This window comes from Lissotriton helveticus, chromosome 3_1 (assembly GCF_964261635.1).
Source record: "Lissotriton helveticus chromosome 3_1, aLisHel1.1, whole genome shotgun sequence".
Lineage (NCBI taxonomy): Eukaryota > Metazoa > Chordata > Amphibia > Caudata > Salamandridae > Lissotriton > Lissotriton helveticus.
Genome location: NC_136061.1, coordinates 626482542 through 626503094, shown reverse-complemented (window position 1 = coordinate 626503094; position 20553 = coordinate 626482542). Strand labels below are relative to the sequence as shown.

The 20553-nt window shown below is 50.1% G+C and overlaps 1 protein-coding gene across 1 annotated transcript in view; it reads right to left on the bottom strand.

Annotated features, from left to right (window-relative positions):
* Nucleotides 1–20553, bottom strand: part of DDB1 (damage specific DNA binding protein 1) — a 1014306-nt gene that overhangs the window by 871143 nt on the left and 122610 nt on the right. The window contains exons 6-8 of the mRNA XM_078680637.1: nt 11273–11370; nt 9792–9950; nt 8459–8542 (exon numbers count right to left, since the gene is read on the bottom strand). Coding sequence (XP_078536763.1) covers nt 8459–8542; nt 9792–9950; nt 11273–11370 — 341 coding nt within the window. The remainder of the gene's footprint in view (nt 1–8458; nt 8543–9791; nt 9951–11272; nt 11371–20553) is intronic.

The following is a 20553-nucleotide window of genomic DNA, read 5'->3' as shown; positions in this document are numbered from 1 at the left end:
AGAGCCTACAGCCTTTTTTCAACTTTCAGCTTTCCCACTGATAACATTCGCGCCCAAAGTGCCAAAAGCACCCTGCAACCAGCCGCCCGAGTGCCACTGGAGTGCAGCACCAATCCTACTCTACTTCCCCACTTGCCCTATGCAAGTGACCAGGAGCTGAGCTCCCACAGCCGCGTGGCCTGCCTGCTAGCAGCCACCAACCGAAGGCCCCCTATCCTCCATAGGATAACATTGGGCCTACTCTCTCTGCACCCGGCTGCCCCTGTGCCGTTGAGGGTGTAACAACTGTACTTACCTGAGCCTGGGAGACCCCCAAGACTTACCCCAGAACCTTAACTCTGCCAGTCGAGTACTTACCTAAAGACCGATAACTTGATTTTCTCATAAGGGTAACATTGGCTGGTTTTCACTTGGAATTTTTTCTAAGTGTCGAGTTTTGAAAATTTGACATATTCCTTAAAAATCATCCGAACAACAAAAACGAAATTACTCTCCTGCTATCAGGAGAGATCACAGTACTGTACCTTTGAGCCCAGCACTGAACCTGAAAAGTAAGTATAACCGTGATTTACTGCTAACCCAATTTTCCCCCATAGGAATACATTGCCTGGATTTTGACAGAATTTCATCTAAGTATCGATTTTCAGAACTTACAAATATTCCTTAAAAATCGCCTGTGTAACAAAAACGGTATCTTTCAACTGTTTACAGGAAATGCACCAGGGCTGAATCCAGGATCCAGCCCGAGTAAGAAAAACATTTGTAAAGTGATTTTATTGCGTTTACTTAAAACTTCCCATTGAGGTCAATGTTATTTTCTGTTTAACTTGTGTTGCATATTGCAACAACTGTATCTATTGCATTTAAAAGTCAACTGCTGGCGGGGCGTGGCCTAGGCGGCAAGCATGGCGGACGCGGCTTAAGTGAGCTCCGTTCCGCCGGCACGATATCCTTCTACAATCTCCTGCATCGCCCCGACCTGCGGACTCCCTGACCAAGCCCTTCTTTGCCAGCAGTGGGGAGTGAGCTCCGGTGACACTTTGGGCGCACACTGAGCGGATATTCCGGCAGAACATATCCCGAAGCGGTGAGGCCTACGCCGCGCTCCGGAGCCGGGACCTCGAGTTCCGCGAGGTCCGGCCGGAAGTGAGACGGCGCTGGGGGCGGCTGCAAGACCTGGGCCGGCTCTCCGAGACCGGGAGTGACGCCGAAGGCAGCGGACAGATACTCGTCCAGACCTGGGGCTGGGACTTCCTGAGGCGCGGGCCCCCCGACCTCATACCCCGTCATCAGTGGTGGAGGGAGTACTCCGGCAGCAGAATTGTGAGCACGCAGGACGTGCACTTCAGCAGAGCGAGCCCTGACGCAGTGAGGCCTGTGCCGCGCGCCGGAGCCGGGACCCAGAGTTTCGTGGGGTACGGTCGGAAGTGCGACGGTGCTTGGGTCGACTCCTGATCCTGACCGGCTCCCAGCAACTGAGGGAGAAACCCGGGGCTGCGGAGGGATCCTGGAGCTGGCCCGGAGCTAGGCCACCGGAGTTTGAGGGGTGAGTGGCTGATGGGAGCCGGACGGCATTAAAGGGGGGGGGGGGGATACCATCGACGACGAGGTGCACCCACTCGGCGGCCGGATCGGACCGCGGGAGCCCGGAGCCCTGGGGGACCTAAGGGGCACAGGACAACGCCCCCCTCTCCTGGTGGCGCCATTCCACTTGCGGAGCCCCCCCGGCCCCCGCCCCCTCCACCACCGGCCACTACGTGCCTGATCGTTGAAGGGAGCACCTGAAGGCGAGCCCATCGGGGCTAGAGTGTGATATTCCCGGCGCCCAGGCCTGACTTGTGCTGCAGTGTTTAACGGAGACCGAAGTGCAGCTAAGCCAGGGTCCCGGGGGAGTGAGTGGGCCTTGGTGACCTTGTTGTGGGGGCCCTCCTCGAGACGCGCATTACTCGGAACCTCCGGCTAGTTGTGCGCACTGGGGACTCGCCGTTGTGATTGGTGACCTGAGGGAGTACAGCGCGCTGCTTGGCCACACCGCTCTCCTGAGACTCTCTTCTGCGTTCCCCGGTGCCCGGCCGGAGCGCGTCAGATCCTTCCAGAGGTCCCGAACCGGAGGAGTACGTGCGCCTATCGGCAGTTGTAGTGCCATTGTGTCACGGACCCTCATTCAAGATGACGCGGGGCGGCAACAGCGGAGGCACTACAAAACAAGGCCCCATAGATAAATTTACAGGGCCAAGTGGTGGGGCCGGGGCGTCTGGAAGCCACCAGGGAACGAACCCGGACAACGCGGCCCTATTGGCGGCCATAACGCAGTCAAGAGACGCACTGGACGCAAAAATTGGGGCAGTTGGGGCCGACGTCACGCTGCTCCGTCAAGATCTCCGCAATGCGGTGGCCCGCATAACGGAAACTGAAGCCAGAATCACGGAGGTGGAGGACGATGTAGTGATCCTAAAGAGGAAAGTGGCGGCTATGGAGGGAATACAGAAAGGCCTGGCACGCCGGGCCGAGGACGCTGAAGGACGGGCCCGGAGAAACAACCTGCGATTCGTGGGTTTACCGGAGGACTGTGAGGAGGGCAACATGGAGGCATTCCTAACACAGTGGCTGGAGGGGTGGCTCCCCCCGGACTCTATCAAGATGCTTCATAATTGAACGGGCACATCGTGCACTTCTTCCGAAGCCGCCGGTTGGAGCTCGCCCCCGTCCGGTCATTGCCAAACACCTCAACTATCATGACCGCGACACTATTCTGAGACAGGCGAGGGATAAGGAACCCGTAATGTATGATAATCACAAAATACTGATCTTCCCAGATTACACTAAACTGGTACAGCAACAGCGCCAGTCCTTCACTGCGGCGAAGGCACGTTTGAGAGAACTTAAAATCCAATATGCCCTGCTCTATCCGGCCCGCCTGCGGGTGGTGTTCCAGTCTAAGACGCAGTTCTTCAACACCCCGGAGAAGGTCTTTGAATGGACAGATGAGACAGTGAGGGTCAAAGTGCATACCCCCCCGGGCAGAGACTCTGACTCCTCCTCGGCGACCAGACCCCCGAGGACCCCTAGGAGGTCACGAAGCAGAAGTAATTGGAGGGCACGCTTGCGGAGGAACCGACCGCTTAAGGATGGGGCGTCGGGGGACAACATTGCAGATGAGGCTCCGGCGCCGGGGCCATGAAGACATGCGCTGCACTAGATCCTCTATGTGCGTATCCCTAGATGGATACGAATGACTCCGGACCCTGCCAGGCGCGCCACTCGGCCTTGTGGCTTACCGTCAAGCTGTATGACTCACGCCCACAGCGTGGGGGCAGTACGCAGGTTGGGGGATGCCCGTGAGAAGGCGGACATCACCCCGAAAAGTAGAGTAGTTAGTTGGGTTAAGGGTTAGTTGGGATTGGGTGGACAGTTGGTTGGGATCCATTGGCATAGTGGGTCATTGGCCTCCCGTTGGGGGCTGGTGACTGTCTATACCGCAACAGGTACTTCAATGTTACTGAGGTATAGGGAGGGGGGGCGGGGGGGAGTTGTGGGCAGCGTGGGGGGTGCGGGTGGGGCAGGAGTGTTGTGGGAAGGGTGTGGGACAAAGGGGCAGTTGAGTGGGTGCTACGAGGGTGTGTAGGGTGGGGGATTGCGTTTTACAGCACAGTGTCTTTTTGGGTCCTATTAATGCAAGATGAGTGTGTGTGGCCTCTAACGCACGGACTGTCTGATTTCCTATCCATAGATGGCGGTTGAGGCTTCGACTCGGGCCTGCAAAGGGCATGGATGCGTGTTATGAGCTGGAATGTGCGGGGGATGCTAGATAGGATCAAAAGAGGGGCAGTCCTGCGACAAGGAAAAAGAGACAGGGCTGACGTGTTGCTATTGCAGGAGACCCACCTCATGGGTTCCAAGACCCTTAGCCTACAGAGATATGGCTATCAGCAAGTGTTTCATGCGGGGTTTGTGAGAGGTTCCCGGGGGGCAGCTATCCTGGTACATCTCAGGCTGTCCTACACTCATGAATCTCAGTGGGTTGATACACAGGGCAGATATGTGTTCATCCAGGGCAAAATAGGAACGGAGCAGATTGTCTTTGGGAGTGTTTATGCTCTGCCCCCGCTGCAGGGTGCCCTTATAGAAAAGCTGTTTGGAATATGGGCTGAGATCCCCAATGTAATGATGCAGTTATTGGCGGAGACTGGAATGATGTGATGAATGCACGGCTGGACCGGCACAGGCTGGGGGGTGAGGTGCTGTCGGACACACCTACTAAACTGAATGGCATGGCGAGAGGAATGAGATGGGTAGACACATGGCGACACCAACATACCCAACACCGCGAATACACATACGTCTCACCGGTGCACAAGTCCTTTTCAAGAATCGATTACCTATTTGTTCCCCATGCCTGGGTCGGGAGGGTGGATGCCACAGAGATACTACCACGAGGCCTGTCAGATCACTCCCCGGTTGTGCTAGACCTCCTTCTGGACAGGAGAAGGCAGCCTTTCAGGTGGCGCCTTTCCACATGGCACTTACAGCAAGAACCCTATCAGTCCCACATGAGGGAGGCTATTGCTCACTACTGGAGTGATAACGATCACCCAGACGTGAATGCCATGACCCTCTGGGAGGCTCTGAAGCCCACGCTTCGCGGGGTAGACGTTGCTTGGTGCTAAGCTGCCCACAGGAGGCGTAGGGAAGACCTGATTCAGGCGGCAGACCATGTTAGGGATCAAGAAAATAGATGCAGCGCCGGCGGGGGTGAGGAGGAGGTGAGACGTCTTCTGCTGATGCAACAGTCATAGGCCTCCTTGCAGCTAGACGAGGCTCGACAGTTGTGGCTAGCGACACAGAGTAGGATCTACCAATGGGACGATAAGTCCAGCTCAATGCTATATAGACTATGTCAGAGCACTTTCCACGCGCAGTCCCTACCATGTCTTCGAGACGAGTCAGGAGAGCCCATGACGGCCCCGACAGACCTAGCGGCCACATTTGCACGATATTATGAGGCTCAATATGCCCCTCTGGAGCTCCTCTCGCCAAGTGACGTGGATAAGTTTCTGGCTGATCTTCTGCCACGATCGATTTCGGATGAGGAGCGGGCTAAACTGGATCTTCCCTTGTCAGCGGAGGAACTGGGTACGGCCCTCGGGGAACTGAATACAGGCAAAGCCCCCGGGCCCAACGGATTCCCTTGCGAATTCTTTAAGAAATTTCACCTTCAATTGGGTCCATACTATGGCAGAGCGTTAGAAGCAGCCAGAGAATGTGGCCCACTTCCGAGGGACTGGCGGCACGCCGAGATTGTGGTCTTCTGCAAACCAGGAAGACCTCCGGACCAACCCGAGTCATATAGGCCGATCTCATTACTAAATACTGAAGCTAAAATCTTGGCAAAGGCGCTAGCCAATCGCCTTCTCCCGTACATCACAGATCTCGTACATCCAGATCAGGCCGGGTTTATGCTCCACAGGGCAACAAGACACAATATTCGGCGTGCGCAGGTGGCGATAGAGGCGGTCCGAGCGGCAGGGATTCCTGCGGCCCTTCTACTGGCCGACACAGACAGGGCCTTCGACTCGGTAAGTTGGGTCTACCTCCGTGCGCTTCTATCCCGATTAAATCTGGGGCCCAGTTTCTTATCCTATTTACAACTACTGTACACAGATCTCACGGCGTCAGTGAGAGTGGCTGGGGCAGTGTCTGCTTCCTTTCCTATAGGTAGAGGCACCAGACCGGGATGCCCCCTTTCACCATATCTATTCGCCCTGGCCATGGAACCACTGGCGGCGTGGGTCCGAATAGATGCACAGATGCGGGGCATTGAGTGGACTGCGGGACCCTCCGACAGAATTGCACTATATGCAGATGATGTCCTCTTTTTCCTTACAGACTTGAATAGATCTGGACCGCGGGTCCTAGACATTATGCGCATTTTCGGAGAGGCATCGGGCCTTCACCTAAACCTGTGCAAGTCACTACTGTGGGTGCTAGGGGAGCGTCGGGACTTAGAGTCCTGGGCCGGGGCGCTACAGGAAGCGATGATGGACTTAAGTACTTGGGGATATTTCTGACGGACGTACGTGGAGTCTCCTGGGTGCGCAATGTAGTGCCTGTATGGGAGCGTATCCGCTCAGATATTACTTCGTGGTCCCGCATGCCCCTGAACGTATATGGCCGCTCGGCCATTTTTAAGATGGTGGCCCTCCCGCGCCTCATATCAACTACAAAACCACCCATACCCTATCTCACCGCGGTGGTTCAGGCTGGTGAACTCGGCACTTAGTAATTTCCTTTGGGCTGGGGGAGTGGCGAGAGTGTCGCTCCGCACGTGCTTTCTGTCCACGTACTGTGGCGGCCTGGCAACGTCAGATATTCTGTCTTATTATCAGGCTTCCCACCTGTTAATACTAAATGAATGGTGGTATGGGGATCGAGGCGACCCTTCCTACGCCCTGGAGCGATTCCTGATGGACCCCGACACGCTACACACTATACTATATTCGGCTGTTAAGAGGAAGAGGCTTCCAGAGGTCACTCAAACCGTATTCCAAATATGGCGCGGTGCACTCCGTAGAATGGGATAGTGGAATAGGCTGACTAGGGAGACCCCGTTGTGGCAGAATGGGCAGTTACCCGAGTTGCTGTCCCTGCAGGGCTTCCGTGGCTGGGATGCGATCGGCATCTCGGCCGTGGGTCATGTGGTCAAGGGCACGAGCCTCAAGTCGTTCCAGGAGCTAAGTGAGGAATATGACATGCCCCGGACCCAATTTTTTAAATACCTGCAGCTCCGTCCCGCTATTGCCCCTGCCCTGGAGGGCCTCGACTCGCTGCCCGAGTTCAGCCCCCTGGAGGCGAAGGTATTCATGGGGGAATTGAAGAGCAAAAAGATATCATCTATCTATCAAACACTGGTTACACATTGCTCAACTTCCCTAGACACGCTGCGGGCCAAGTGGGAACATGGCCTGGGTGCATTTGAGGAGGAAGACTGGAGAGAGGCACTTGAGGCTCCCAGAGGGGCGGCCATTGCAGTACGGCTGCGCTTTATTCAGTTTAAATACCTACACAGGGCCTACTATACAAGGGAACGGCTATGGAAGGCAGGCTTGATTGCGTCCCCCGATTGTATGAGGTGTGGCAGAGAGACGGGCACATTCCTGCATACAGTTTGGGTGTGTGATGGTCTACGGAAGTTCTGGACGGGAGTGTGGAACTGCTTGTCGGAGGTGCTGGGCTGGGACCTCCCTCGTACGCCACAATTAGGTCTCCTTCATGTCCTAGAACGGGTAGGAGGTAATGTCTATAAACGCCACTTATTGTTGTTGGGTCTAGTGGTGGCCCGTGCCTGGAAAGACCCCAGAGCCCCCCTGTTGGGTGAATGGAAGAGGGGACTTGACTTTTTTATGGGCCTGGAACGCCCGATCTTTGAGGCCAGGGGTTGCCCCCGGAAACATTACAGAATTTGGAAGAGGTGGGCAGAGTACAGGGGGTTATGGCTGGAGCCACGGGCACATGATGAACCGGATGAAAGACATTTGGACAGTGAGCCCGTGTGAGGGGTGCTACACACTTCATTTACCTTGCTATGTTTCTACTTATGGACTGTTTCGACGCTGTGCAGGGGGTGGGGAAAGGGGGGTTCTGGGTGGGAGAAATGGGGGGTGATGGGAGAAGGAACTTAGGGTCATCTTTTACATTTAAAATGACTGTTTGAATTGTTAGCTATGTGATTATTACTTTCATGCTCACAGCCTCTCCGGGATCGGGACGCTGTATGTCCTATGTAACTCTTCAACAGCACAATAAAAATTTGGTTCTGAAAAAACAAAAAGTCAACTGCTATTTGAAAGTACTCAATTGCAACATCTCATTCTGAGAAAGTATTTATGATACCTACTGTGGTTCTAAACTAAAGTAACTATATATTCTTTATATACAAAACAATTGGCCTAGAGTTCAGTTCTTGAGTGTGTGTGACCATTTGCTGACGGAGTGTGTACAACAAATGCTTTACACTGTACTCTGATACTGCCTTACTGCTCGACCAAGCTACCACTTTAGAGAGTAAAGTTATATCTAACTTTTGCCTCTGCCAAACCTCTCCACTGGGAACTGTGATCTCTGTGCACACTGTACCTTACTTTGGTCCAGTATATACAGAGCCACTTTCTTACAGTAATGTTATGAATGGTTAGGCTAATTTGATTGTTTTAAAAAAAAGATAATGTTTTATTCCATGAGCAGGGTATCTTGTGTCCATATTGATTATTTTAACAAATGAAAAAATTATTTGTTTCGAGGTACCTCAAATGCACTGAGACACTACATTTTATTTATATTGGCAGAATCTCATGGAGTACTCTAGTCTAAACATGCACTTGGCGACAAGCCTTTGCTGAAGAGCATGTAAAACACACAGGGTGGGGCATGCATACACATGAATATAAGCTGTGCTTCCTACCTTCACAAGCTGGGAGTCCCCAAGTCGTGAGCCCACAAAGACTACTCCATTGTCCAGATACGTTAGGCATTCAGCGATGGAAGTCTAGAGAAGCACATAAATATTACAATAAGGGAGTAATCAGACATGTGAAAGCAAGGAGTCCGTCACATCACAAAAGAACAGAAACCTAGGGACAAACTCAAGTTAGAAAATCAAGTGGAAGAGCACAAAATGCTTGATAACACCAGGTGCAAGAAAAGGAGGGTTTGGGGTATAACTTTTCTATAGAGAGCGCCAGCCACAAGACGAGGGTATGCGTGAAAATGTCAGGGTGAAGAGGAAATGTAGGCAACAGAGCCCACACTGGAAGATACCACTCATGAAGAGAACTTTAGGCTTCAGAGATTAAAGTTATACGTGAGAATGTGTTTTAAGATGTGTCCATATATGACAAGGACTAGCTCGAGAAATAATATGCTATTATAACATAAGGTTCTAGAGGACGACAGATACAGGAGGAGTCCCTATGAAGATAATTAAGAATTGGGGGGCTCTGCTAAGATACATTAAAGATGTGAGGAGGGCAAGTGTAATTTTAAGATTAGGTCACAAGGGGACAAATGAGGAAAACATTAGGCTTGGAAGCGACCATTGTGAGGATAAAGTCAAAATCCATGTACAAGGTAACAACATACTGACCACAGGTCTAACAGCAATAAGATTGCCAGGCACAGTTGGCTAAAGGCATGTGTGGAAAGGTGGTCTGGCTTAGATGGGACCCATATGCTGTGGCATGATCAAGTCCAGAAAAAAGTCTGCACAAAGAATGTTCAGCTCACGAGAAGGAGGAAATGCATGGGAATGTCAGAGTCCAGAGGGAGAAGCAAAAATAAACTGCTTAGAGGGACACCAATTATTAAAATTGGGTAAAGAAGCTGTAGGAAGCTTGTATGCACAGTCAAGTCATTACATAATTGATGAGTGAAACACACGAAAAACCAGAAAATTACACCATTAAATCTGATTACAGGTAAAGCAATCCATAATTTAGATTAGTAGAATTCAATATCATCCATGCCCACCAGGAATAAGCCAGCAATCAGAGTGCTGGAAGAAGTAAATGTCACATTCTAGAGTAGGCTGCTCGTGAGGAGAAAGTTAGCCTCAAAAGGAAGAACATGTAGATGGAGAGAATGTTGGAGTAAGGATGACAGAGTTAAGCATGTCAATAATGGGCTTCGGAGGAGACAAATATAAACCATAGGACAGGAAGGCTCAAACAAAACTGTTCATAAGGAACAGGTCACTCTAAGCCAGAGGTATCCATGCAGTATACTATTGGAGCTAGTACCTCTCCAAGTAGCTCCACTCTAAGGTCTTTGAGGGTCACAGTTCCATCCATCTGCTCCTCTTTCTCCAGCAGCAGCATGAAGAGGCGTCCTTCCATATCACCCAGCAGGTAGCGCGAGCCATTCGGATCTACCCTATTGTGACAGACGATTGTACTTTGCTGCTCACAAAAAGAAAGACAATTAAATGTACCATCACAATAATGAACAGACTGAACCTGAAAGGAATGAGTTCAGAGGGGGAAGTGCACAGTTACCAAAGCACATCAGGACAAAAAAGAAGCCAATATTTATTCCAAAGTCGGAGAAAATCCAGGGGTAAATTCATTGGTGAATAACAGAGCAGTGTTAGCCACAATGAAAATCGGGATGGTTATTATTACGTAGCACTGTCAAAGCCTGCCTGGGTCATAGGGGGACAGGAACAATGTAAAACATACTGGGAACACCAAATGAACGCAGAGGAGCAGGGGATACACAGGCTTCTCAAATATACAATAACGGGACTGGGCTTGATAATGTTTATCATGAAAGGGAGGAATGAGGAAGAAAAATAAAAAGATGGAAGGTTTTCATGGGGGTATCACAAGTGCTTATTTAGCCACATTGACTGAGCACTGCGCCCATCTTTATTAAGCATAGCAAACACAACAAGATGGACGGAGGGCTGAAACTTTTCAAACACTCAACCCCAGTCAAGAGATCGGAGTTAAATCCATTTTCTTGGCTCACCATGCCACCGTAGTTTGGACCCAGCCACATGCAAATCAATCTTGACCCTGATCCTCATGGGAACAGTCCAGCCCAAACTCCCAGGCCAGGTTCTTCCTGGACCGGAACCAAGCATTGTGGGACAGGTTTCGTGGTCTCAATCCTCATCAGCCAGGCTAGCTTAAATCCAGTGGCACAGCAAGCAAGGGACGCACATCTGGGCACACTCTTGGTCACTTATGGCGAACATAGCAAACACAAGATGATGGACAGAGTGCTGAAACTTTTTAAACACAGACCAGTCAATAGATCTGGGTTGAATCTATCATTCTTTTGCCCACCATGCCACTCCAGTTTGGACCCATCCATATGCAAGTCAGGATTGACCACCCTTCTCATGGATTCAAGCTAGACTGGCTGATGAGGGGCGATACCCCGAAACCGGTCCCAGGATGCTGATTTCCGGTCCAGGGAAGGCCTGGCAGTTTGGGCTGGACTGTATCCTTGGGGAGCAGGGTCACGACTAATTTGCATGTGGCTTGGTCCAAACTGGAATGTGCATTTTTATATTTATTAGGCAAGCAAAAACAAACTTGCTATTCTAGTCACCTCCTCTAGACAGCCAAAAACACCACAGTGCACACATACCGTCAACAGTACTACCATTCTATTGTTTTCACATAAATGTATGTAAATATCCTACTATAACAGACAGATAACCCCACTCCATCACCGTCATCTCCCTAAATGCATTGCTGGACCTCTTTCTTACCTTTATGATGGGTGGCGCTATTGCCAGGTATTTATCACCATTGTGATAAGTGATTGACTCCTGCCCTATGATGATTGCACCGCCAAAGGGCTCAGGAACTAGAGAGAGAGAGAGAAAAATGTAATTTGAAAATAAGGAAATATCGCACTTTTACAGAAGGAGCATAACCTTTTTGATAACGAACATATCCCCTCTGTACAAACCCTGAAACGGGCTGGCAAATACTCACCAAAATTTCAAGACAGAGCACTCAATGAGGAGTCCAAATGTAAACCTGCCGTAACAGGCCAAAATACAGAAAGCGCCAATTAAACAGCTGAAAGGTTCTTCAAATACAACACTAACTAGACTAGAACTTGGGATGGGGTATTTTCTTTTGGGAAGAACAGATGGACTTCACAAGATGGCAGCCTGCAGCACGGTCACCATCATCATACTACAGCACCTATTGGCAGCATCTGGCAACGGTAATCATGATGTCTAACTTGGGTGAAGAGAGGAGTGGGCAGCAATAGCTTGGATAGGATTTTGCACTAGTAAACTGGTCACTCACAGCAGACTACACTGCTCCTCTGTTTCTTCCATCAAGCAGCTGGTAAATGGAAGGGTCTAGCAAGACTCCTCCTTAGTTTTTGCGCCATTTAATGTTTACCTACACTTAATGTTACATTATTTTAAGTTATAGGGTCCAATTTTCACTTACATAAATTATAAATCAGGCTTTCTAGAGAACCACCACACAATTCTGGCTGTTTCAAACACAACAGGGAACTGCTTTCCACCCAGGTCTCTGTGGATGCAGAAAAGCTATTTACATTTCAACTGCATCGAAACAGAAATTTTTAAGGTGGCAAACCGCTTTGGTCCTCCGTGTTTAAGCCATAAATACAGGAACCCTTTCAGTTGCAGGCAGTAAGGACCTTGGGCATTCTAATCAATAAGGAAAATGTTACTTACTGTGTCATTAGCTGTTCATAGTATTTAGTGCTGTAGATTCAAATGCTCTGCATACACTTGCCGTCTATTGTTGCACACGGATGTCGGGACACTCTGCTGAGAAGCTGCGCGCTTTATAAGCCCTTTTTAACATAACATGTTTGAAGGTTGCATTTCTTCTAAGAGGTCTTACAAGTCATGGTAAGTGTTACGACTCCTTTCTTAGTAGACAACGAGCATGCGCAGCAACAACTTCATGTTAGATTGTTTTTCACAAAGCAGGTAAGAGAATATATGGGGTGGGGAGTGAATGTAGCAGGCTGCGTGTTTTGGTGCATAACAAATTGAGGAGTCTACATGGCACACATTAATGTGAGCCAGGCCTACAACCCACTGCCCTGGCATAGATCAGTCACCCCTCTAGCTGGGTGCCCCATGCCAGTGGTCAGGGTACATGTGCATTAGCCCTGTACCCCTACATTGGCTAAGTCCATTCTTAGACATTATAAGTGCAGTGCTGCCATTAAGAGTATATGGTGCTGGGAGTTTGTCATTACGAACTCCACAGCACCATAATGGCTACACTGAAAAATGAAAAGTTTGGTATCAAACTTTTCAGCACATTAAACCCACACTGATGCCAGTGTGGAATTTAATGAAATATGCACACAGAGGGCATCCTAGAGATGCCCCCTGAAAAACGAGCAGCCTCTGGTGGGTTTCCTGACTGGTACACATCAGCCTGCCATCACAAGACATGTTTCTGGACCCCTAGGGTGGGAGCCTTCGCTCCCTGAGCTCAGAAACAAAGCCTTTCCTGAGCGGATGTGTTCACACCTCCCCCAGGCCAGGAAGAGCCATCTGTGGCAGGCGAGCTTCAAAGTCCTGGAAGCCTTTGTAATGCGACCGCCAATCGTCTCATGCATATCAGAAGCAGGCCCCCTTCCTGTCTCCCGCTTCTTTTCGGCAGGAAGACCGGCGGGAAAACTAACCAGCCCAGATGTGCCCACCTCTGCCAACTCCACCCCTCAGGTGGGGGAGGCGAGGTGAAGCCCACTCTTCATTGTCCGCCATCTTGCAGATGGCAGGCACTCCCAAATCAGGATTAGGGATTGTGCTCACTCCCCCCATGTGTGGTGAGCACACCAAGGGTGTAGTCAAACTAAGGTCAGTAGCCCACTGGCTACTGACCTCGAGACCTCTAAAACACCCCCTAAATATATTATTTAGGGGGCAGCGCTGAACCAAGAAAGCAGATTTCCACAACCTAAGAAAAAGGATGAAAGAAGACGCTCAGCATACGAGACTGCAGAGAACAACTGACTTGGCCCCAGCCCTACCGCCCTTCTGCAGTTTCCAGAGATCCTGAGCCAAAAATCGTCTTGTCCGCAGCCAGCGACCTCCAGAACCCTTGGGAGTACTGACTGCCTTCAACCAAGACCGAATCTCCTGTGAAAAGTAGCTCTGTTCAGAAGAAACACCAAAGAAAGAATCCGAGCCTGCTGAGGAAAAAGAAACCTGAGGCCTGGAACCACCACTGCACCAGTCACCTACTGCAGAGTTTGTGTGGCCCCCGGTCCCAGCAAGGTCCCCCAGGGTTCTAGAGTCTGAGGCTACCGTGGGTTGACCCCTCCAGGACTCCCCAAGGTCACCTGCAGCCTCTGCATGGCGATCCGTTCCCCCCCCCAACCACTAGTGGCCCGGTAAGGTGAAATCCGACCTCAAAAGACACTTCTGCACCCAGCCACCCTGCGCCCCAGAGAAAAGAACCTGAGGTGCACCTACGTCCCTGAGCCCTCCAACTTAACTGCCCTGCTGTTGGTTCCTCCCAGAAACTTTCCTGGACAGAGACTGCAGCAGAAAACCAAAACCGAAAAACCCCACTGAAAACAGGGCACCCGATGCCAAAACAGCACCCTGTACCCAGCCACCCCTGTGCCACTGCAGGTGCACTGTGTGCTAAACCGGATCCCCCTTTGCCCTGAGCCGAACACCAGGAGCTTGGCTCCCACACCAAGTGGTCTGCTCATCAGCAGCCACCAACCAGAGGCCCCCTATCCCCCACTGGATAACATTGGGCCTCAGCACTCTGCACCCGGCCGCCCTAGTGCCGCTGAGGGTGTAACAAGAGTGTATCCCTGACCCTGGAGGACCCCTGAGTCCAACGCCAGAACCTCAACTCCCACTATCAAATACTTACCTCAGAACGCTAACACTATTTTCCTCCATAGGGTATGAAAAAGTTTCTAAGTGTGGAGTTTGAAAACCTAAAGAAATTATTTAAAGTTATACTATTTAACCAAAACGATTTTACTTACCTGTTTACAGGAAATGTCCCAGAGTAGTATCCAGGCATACTACTCTGTGTAAGAAAAGTAATTTAAAAAGTAACTTACCTGGTATTTTACTGAAAAGCATATTCAAGTCAATGTACTGGATTTACAAAGTATTGCATTCCTCTGCAACCATCCTGTAAGTCAAAACAAAGTGCATATACAATTTCAATTCATACGGTTTACAAACTGCATTACTACTGTAAAGTGTTTATTGCTTGCCAAACTTGCTTGGTTCTAGAAAATAAAATAACTAATAATATTTTTTAATAAAAAGTGTGTGAATTAATTTGCTGATTGAGTGTGTACAACAAATGCTTAACACTATCCTCTGATACTGCTTGAACACACACCCACAAATAGTGATATGCTATCTAACTTATCCTCTGCCTACCTTTAGGGTTCCACTGGACACAGTGTACACTATATCTCACTTTGGTATAGTATATACAGAGCCAGCTTCCTACACCACGATGATCCAGAAATTAAGTACTTTTAATTGGTAAGTCTAATGCCATCATGTTGTCACCTTATTGGAGCAGAGGAATGACGTCCTTAAGGGTTGTCGTGTGAAAATACTCACACAATTTATTAGTTAAGATGCCTGAGATCCAGGCTAGTCCTGAGGGAGCTGTCGTTTTTGGGATTGAGGAAGTAAAGAGTAAATGCTCTTGCCTTGGTTTTATGGAGACATTCTCTCTCAGAACAAACACTTGCACCTCTTTTTCTATGTGGATAAGATGTTCCCTTCTGAGGATGTCTGAGCAGGGTAGAATGCTGGGAAGTGTTGAGAGATGTCCTAGGCTGTAGCCATGATGAACCAACACTAAACCCCACTGATCTTGACTGATTTCCTCCCAGCATCAGAGGAAATCTTGTAGTCTCTCCTTGACAGGTGAGGTGTTATGGGGGAGAAAGGGCAAGCTACTATTTGGAAGTGGATCACCTTTAATGGGACCCACCTCTGCCCTTTTTGTTGAAACCCTATAAGCATCCTCGGCCAACTAGATTGAATATGCTACTTACCAGTATGCATCTGTTCTTGGCATGTAGGGCTGCTAACATTCATATCTTAGCATTAGATCGCCGCCTAGTGTTGGGTCCGGATGATCGCACATTGTTGTCCTGGAAGAGTCTTCGAAGTATCCTGAGATAGGTGGCTCCTCCCCTGGACTACAGTGCGCATGGGCATCGGCTCCATCCTCAGATTGTTTTTCGCCATTGTGGCAGAAGATGGAGTGAAAAGTGTAAAGGATGTCCATGCTAATGATTGAATACAATAGTATATCTGCAGCTGCGACAGGCACCGGGGAGGAGGGTGGGCGATATGAATGTTAGCAGCCCTACATGCCAAGAACAGATGCATACTGGTAAGTAGCATATTCAGTTCGAGGCATGTGGGCTGCTAAATTCATATCTTAGCATAGAATACATAGCAGTCCCTCCATCAGCGGCGGTTGCCCGTGCCAGCTGCAGAAACTTGAAAAAGTGTCTTGAGAACAGCCTGTCCTACAGCAGCTTGCTGCTTGGAATGTACATCAACACAGTAGTGTTTTGTAAAGGTATGTGGTGTAATCCACGTGGCTGCTCTGCAAATATCCTCTAAAGGAATGTTTCCTAGGAAAGCCATGGATGCCCCCAATTTGCGTGTGGAGTGCGCCCTTGGGGGTATCGTTAAAGTGCGCTTGGCCTTTTGATAACATATTTGGATGCACTTAACAATCCACCTGGCTATTCCTGCTTTGGAAATAGGGTTGCCTTTGTGTTGTGGTGAGAAGGCAACAAAAAGTTGTTTTGTTTCCCTAAAGTGTTGTGTTCTGTCAATGTAGTACATCAACGCCCTCCGTACGTCTAACATATGGAGCATTCTTTCAGCCACCGTTTGTGGGTTTTGGAAGAATGCCGGTAAGTCAATAGTTTGGTTGAGATGAAACTGTGACACCACCTTCGGAAGGAATTTGGGGTTAGTACGTAGTACTACCCTATTTGGATGAATCTGAATGAATGGCTCTTGGATTGTGAGCGCTTGCAGCTCACTAACACGCCTCAGTGACGTAATAGCAATTAGGAAAGCCACTTTCCACGTTAGGAACTGGAGTTCACACGAGTGCAGTGGTTCAAATGGTGGTCCCATCAGTCTGGTGAGGACCACATTGAGGTTCCACACCGGAGCTGGCGGTGTTCTTGGGGGAATGACTCGTTTCAGACCTTCAAGGAAAGCTTTGATGGCCGGCACTCTGAAGACAGAGAGGTGCTGCCTATTCTGAAGATATGCTGCGATGGCGGATAGATGTATCCGAATGGAAGTGTACGCTAGATTGCACTTGTATAGATGTAGCAGATAACAAATGATGTTAGGGATAGATGCATCTAGCGGGGTGATGTCATTAGCCGTACAGTAAATGACAAAACGCTTCCATTTTGCCGCATAGCATGCTCTGGTAGTTGGCTTCCTTGCCTCCTTGATGATGTTCATGCATTCTGGAGGTAAGTTAAGGTATCCGAACTCTAGGACTTTAGGAGCCAGATCGCCAGGTTGAGCTGTTGCGGATCTGGATGCTGAATTTCTCCATGGTTCTGCGTCAAAAGTCTGGGCGTGAGGCGCAGTCTTTGATGCGGCACCACTGAGAGTTCGAGGAACGTGGTGTACCATGCTTGGCGCGCCCACGTTGGAGCAACTAGGATGAGAGTCATCGCGTGCTGCCTTAGCTTTCTTGCCACCAGCGGTATCAGAGGGGCTGGCGGAAAAGCGTACGCAAATTTGCCTGACCAGTTCATCCATATCGCATTCCCCTGCGACTGTGGGTGAGGGAACCTGGCGGCAAAGTGTTGGCATTTTGCGTTTTCTTTTGTTGCAAACAGGTCTATCTCCGGATGACCACACTGCTGGAAGTACGGGTGGAGTACAGATGGGTGTAACTCCCACTCGTGCATTTGATGGCTGTGTCTGCTGAGCAGATCCGCCATTAGATTGTCCTTGCCCGGGAGGTTTTCTGCCATGAGGAAGATGTTCCTCTGAATGGCCCACTTCCACATGCCCTGAGCCAGATGAGACAGCTGTGGCGAGTGGGTGCCCCCCTGCTTTTGAATGTAGTACATCGCGGTCATGTTGTCCGTCCGGACCAACACTACCTTGTTGCACAGATGTACAATGAAGGACTTGAGTGCCATGAAGATTGCCATCAGTTCCAGATAGTTGATGTGCATCTTCTGTTGCTGCGTCGTCCATAGTCCCTGCACAGTGTAATTGAGCAGATGAGCTCCCCATCCCTGGAGAGATGCGTCCGTTGTCAGGGTAATCTGTGGCACTGGCTCCCGGAACAGTCGGCCCTTGCAAAGGTTGTGTGGAGTCCACCAATGCAGAGAGTCGTATGCCCGACTGGTAACCAACACTAGATCTGTTAATTGTCCCTGAGCCTGTGTCCACTGATTTGCTAAGCACTCCTGGAGCGGGCGCATATGTAGCCGTGCGTGCGGGACTATGAAGATGCAGGAGGCCATCATGCCTATCAACTGCATGAACACTCTCGCTGGAAGTGAGTGTTGTGATCTGAACTTCTGGATCAGAGACTGCATGCTGTCTATCCTGACTTGGTTTGGTTGAGCCACGGCTGTCAGGGTATTGATCGTCGCGCCTAGAAACTGCCGGACATGCGCCGGTTGAAGGTGCGACTTCGGGTAGTTCAACGAGAAACCTAGATCGTGAAGGAGGTGAATGGTAGTCGACATGTCCGCGGCACACTGTTGTTCTGACTTGGCTTGAACGAGCCAGTCGTCCAGGTAGGGGTAGACATGGATGCCCTGCCTCCTGAGGTGCGCCGCTACTGTCGCCAGACACTTTGTAAACACCCTTGGGGCTGTGGTGACTCCGAAGGGTAGGACTTTGAACTGATAATGTTTGCCTTGGATAGTGAACCTGAGGTATTTTCTGTGGGACGGGTGTAGTGGTATGTGGAAATAAGCATCCTTGAGGTCTAAGGTTGCTAAGAAGTCCCCCTGGTTTAATAAGGGAAGAATCTGTTGCAGTGTGAGCATATGGAAATGTTCTGACAGTATATACAGGTTTAGGGGACGTAGATCCAGAATGGGTCTGAGAGATCCGTCCTTCTTTGGGATAAGGAAGTACAGGGAATACACCCCTGTGCCTTCCTCCTCCACTGGCACGAGCTTGATTGCGCCTTTTTGCAGCATCACCACTACCTCCTGCTGCAATAAGTGCAAGTGCTCTGCGGACATAGGCCTTTGCCTTGGCGGGATGTTGGGTGGAGTGGATTTCAACTCTAGGCAATAACCATACTGGACTAGTTGACGCACCCACCTGTCTGTGGTGATGTTTCTCCAGACGGGCAGGAACTGCTGCAGTCTCCCCCCGACAGGTGTTAAGTGGTCGGGGGGCAGTGACAGAGTCACTGTTTGCTTGGGGTAGAGGAGCGGGAGCTGTTGTTTCCTCTGCCGCGACCTCTGTTGCTGTTATTTCTGTAACCTCCCTTGTTCTGTTTTGTGAACGAGGATTGTGCTCCACCTTTTGAGAATTGAGATTGTTGACCCATTTGTCCTCTGGTGACTCCACGTGCACCTGAGCGACGAAAATTGTTGCCACGAAACTGTTGTGACTGTAGGGCCCCCATGGACTTAGCAGTTTCTGTGTCCTTTTTTATCTTTTCGAGGGTGGTGTCAACATCTGGACCAAACAGTCGATCAGGATTGACTGGCTGATTAAGGATGGTTGTCTGAATATCAGGTTTAAACCCAGATATGCGGAGCCAAGCCTGTCGTCTTAGCATGACGCTAGTGTTGATCGCCCTAGCTGCTGTGTCTGCGGCGTCAAGTGCACACTTGATGGCTGCGTTGGAGATCAATTTTCCTTCCTCTATAAGCAGTTTTGTGCCCTCTTGAAACTTTGGAGGCAGGTGTTGTACAATCTGTTCTAGGGTGTCATAATGCGCCCTATCGTAACGTGCTAAGAGTGCTTGTGTATTAGAAATACGCCAAAAGTTGGCAGCCTGTGCAGCTACTCTTTTGCCCCCTGCCTCTAGCACTTTGGACTCCTTATCCGGGGGAGGAGCTTCACCCGTTGTTTGGGAGTTGGCCCGTTTGCGGGCATTGGCGACCACCAGGGAGTCTAGCGGCAACTGTCCCCGAATGTATGCAGGGTCTGCAGGTGCTGGTCTGTACTTTTTTTCAATACGTGGATTGACCACTCTCGCCCTAGTGGGTTCCTTAAAGATGTCCGCAGCATGTTTGAGGACTCCCTTGAGCATAGGCAGTGTCTTTACAGTCCTCTCAGAGACTGAAAACGTGTCAAAGAGAAAGTCTTCTTCAACCGGGTCAGCATGCATGTCCACATCATGATTAGCAGCTGCCCTCTCAATTAGTGCATGAAAACCTGCAGAATCCTCTGTTGGGGATGCACGTGCACTGAATGGTTGTGGATCTTGCCCCACACTCTGGGTGCCTTGGTCACCAATGTCATCATATGCATCTGGATGTGCATCTGGTTCATTGATGGGGAAGGTGTATTGGTCCTGTTCATCATATCCCTCACCCTCAGATTGGTCTGGTGAGGGAGTAGGGCTTCTTCTAGGAGGAGGCTGGATAGGCTCTATCAGGTTAGAAGCGTCCAGAGGCACCCTTTTCTTCTTTAGTGGGATGACATAGGAGTCCAGAGGCTCCGAAGTGATCCTCCTCTTGTATAGAATTAATTTGCCTGTGTTGGCGTCGATGAAGTGCTCCGAATCGTCCTCTGATTCGAGTTCTCGACCTGAAGGTGCACCTGCCGTAGAAGAATCCGACTTCTTTGGCGTCTATTTTGTGGAAAAAGCCTTCGGAGCCTCTTTCGGCGGCAGAAGGAAGAGAAGCTTACTCTTAGGCTTTGCCGGAGCGTCCGTCGGCGTTTGAGGCGACGGCAACGGAGCCGACATAGCAGCGGCCTTGTCCCTGATTCTCTGTAGCGAAGCGGCGATGGGGGACGCTTCACTCACAGTGTCTTTTGGCGCTGACGAGGGTGTCTTG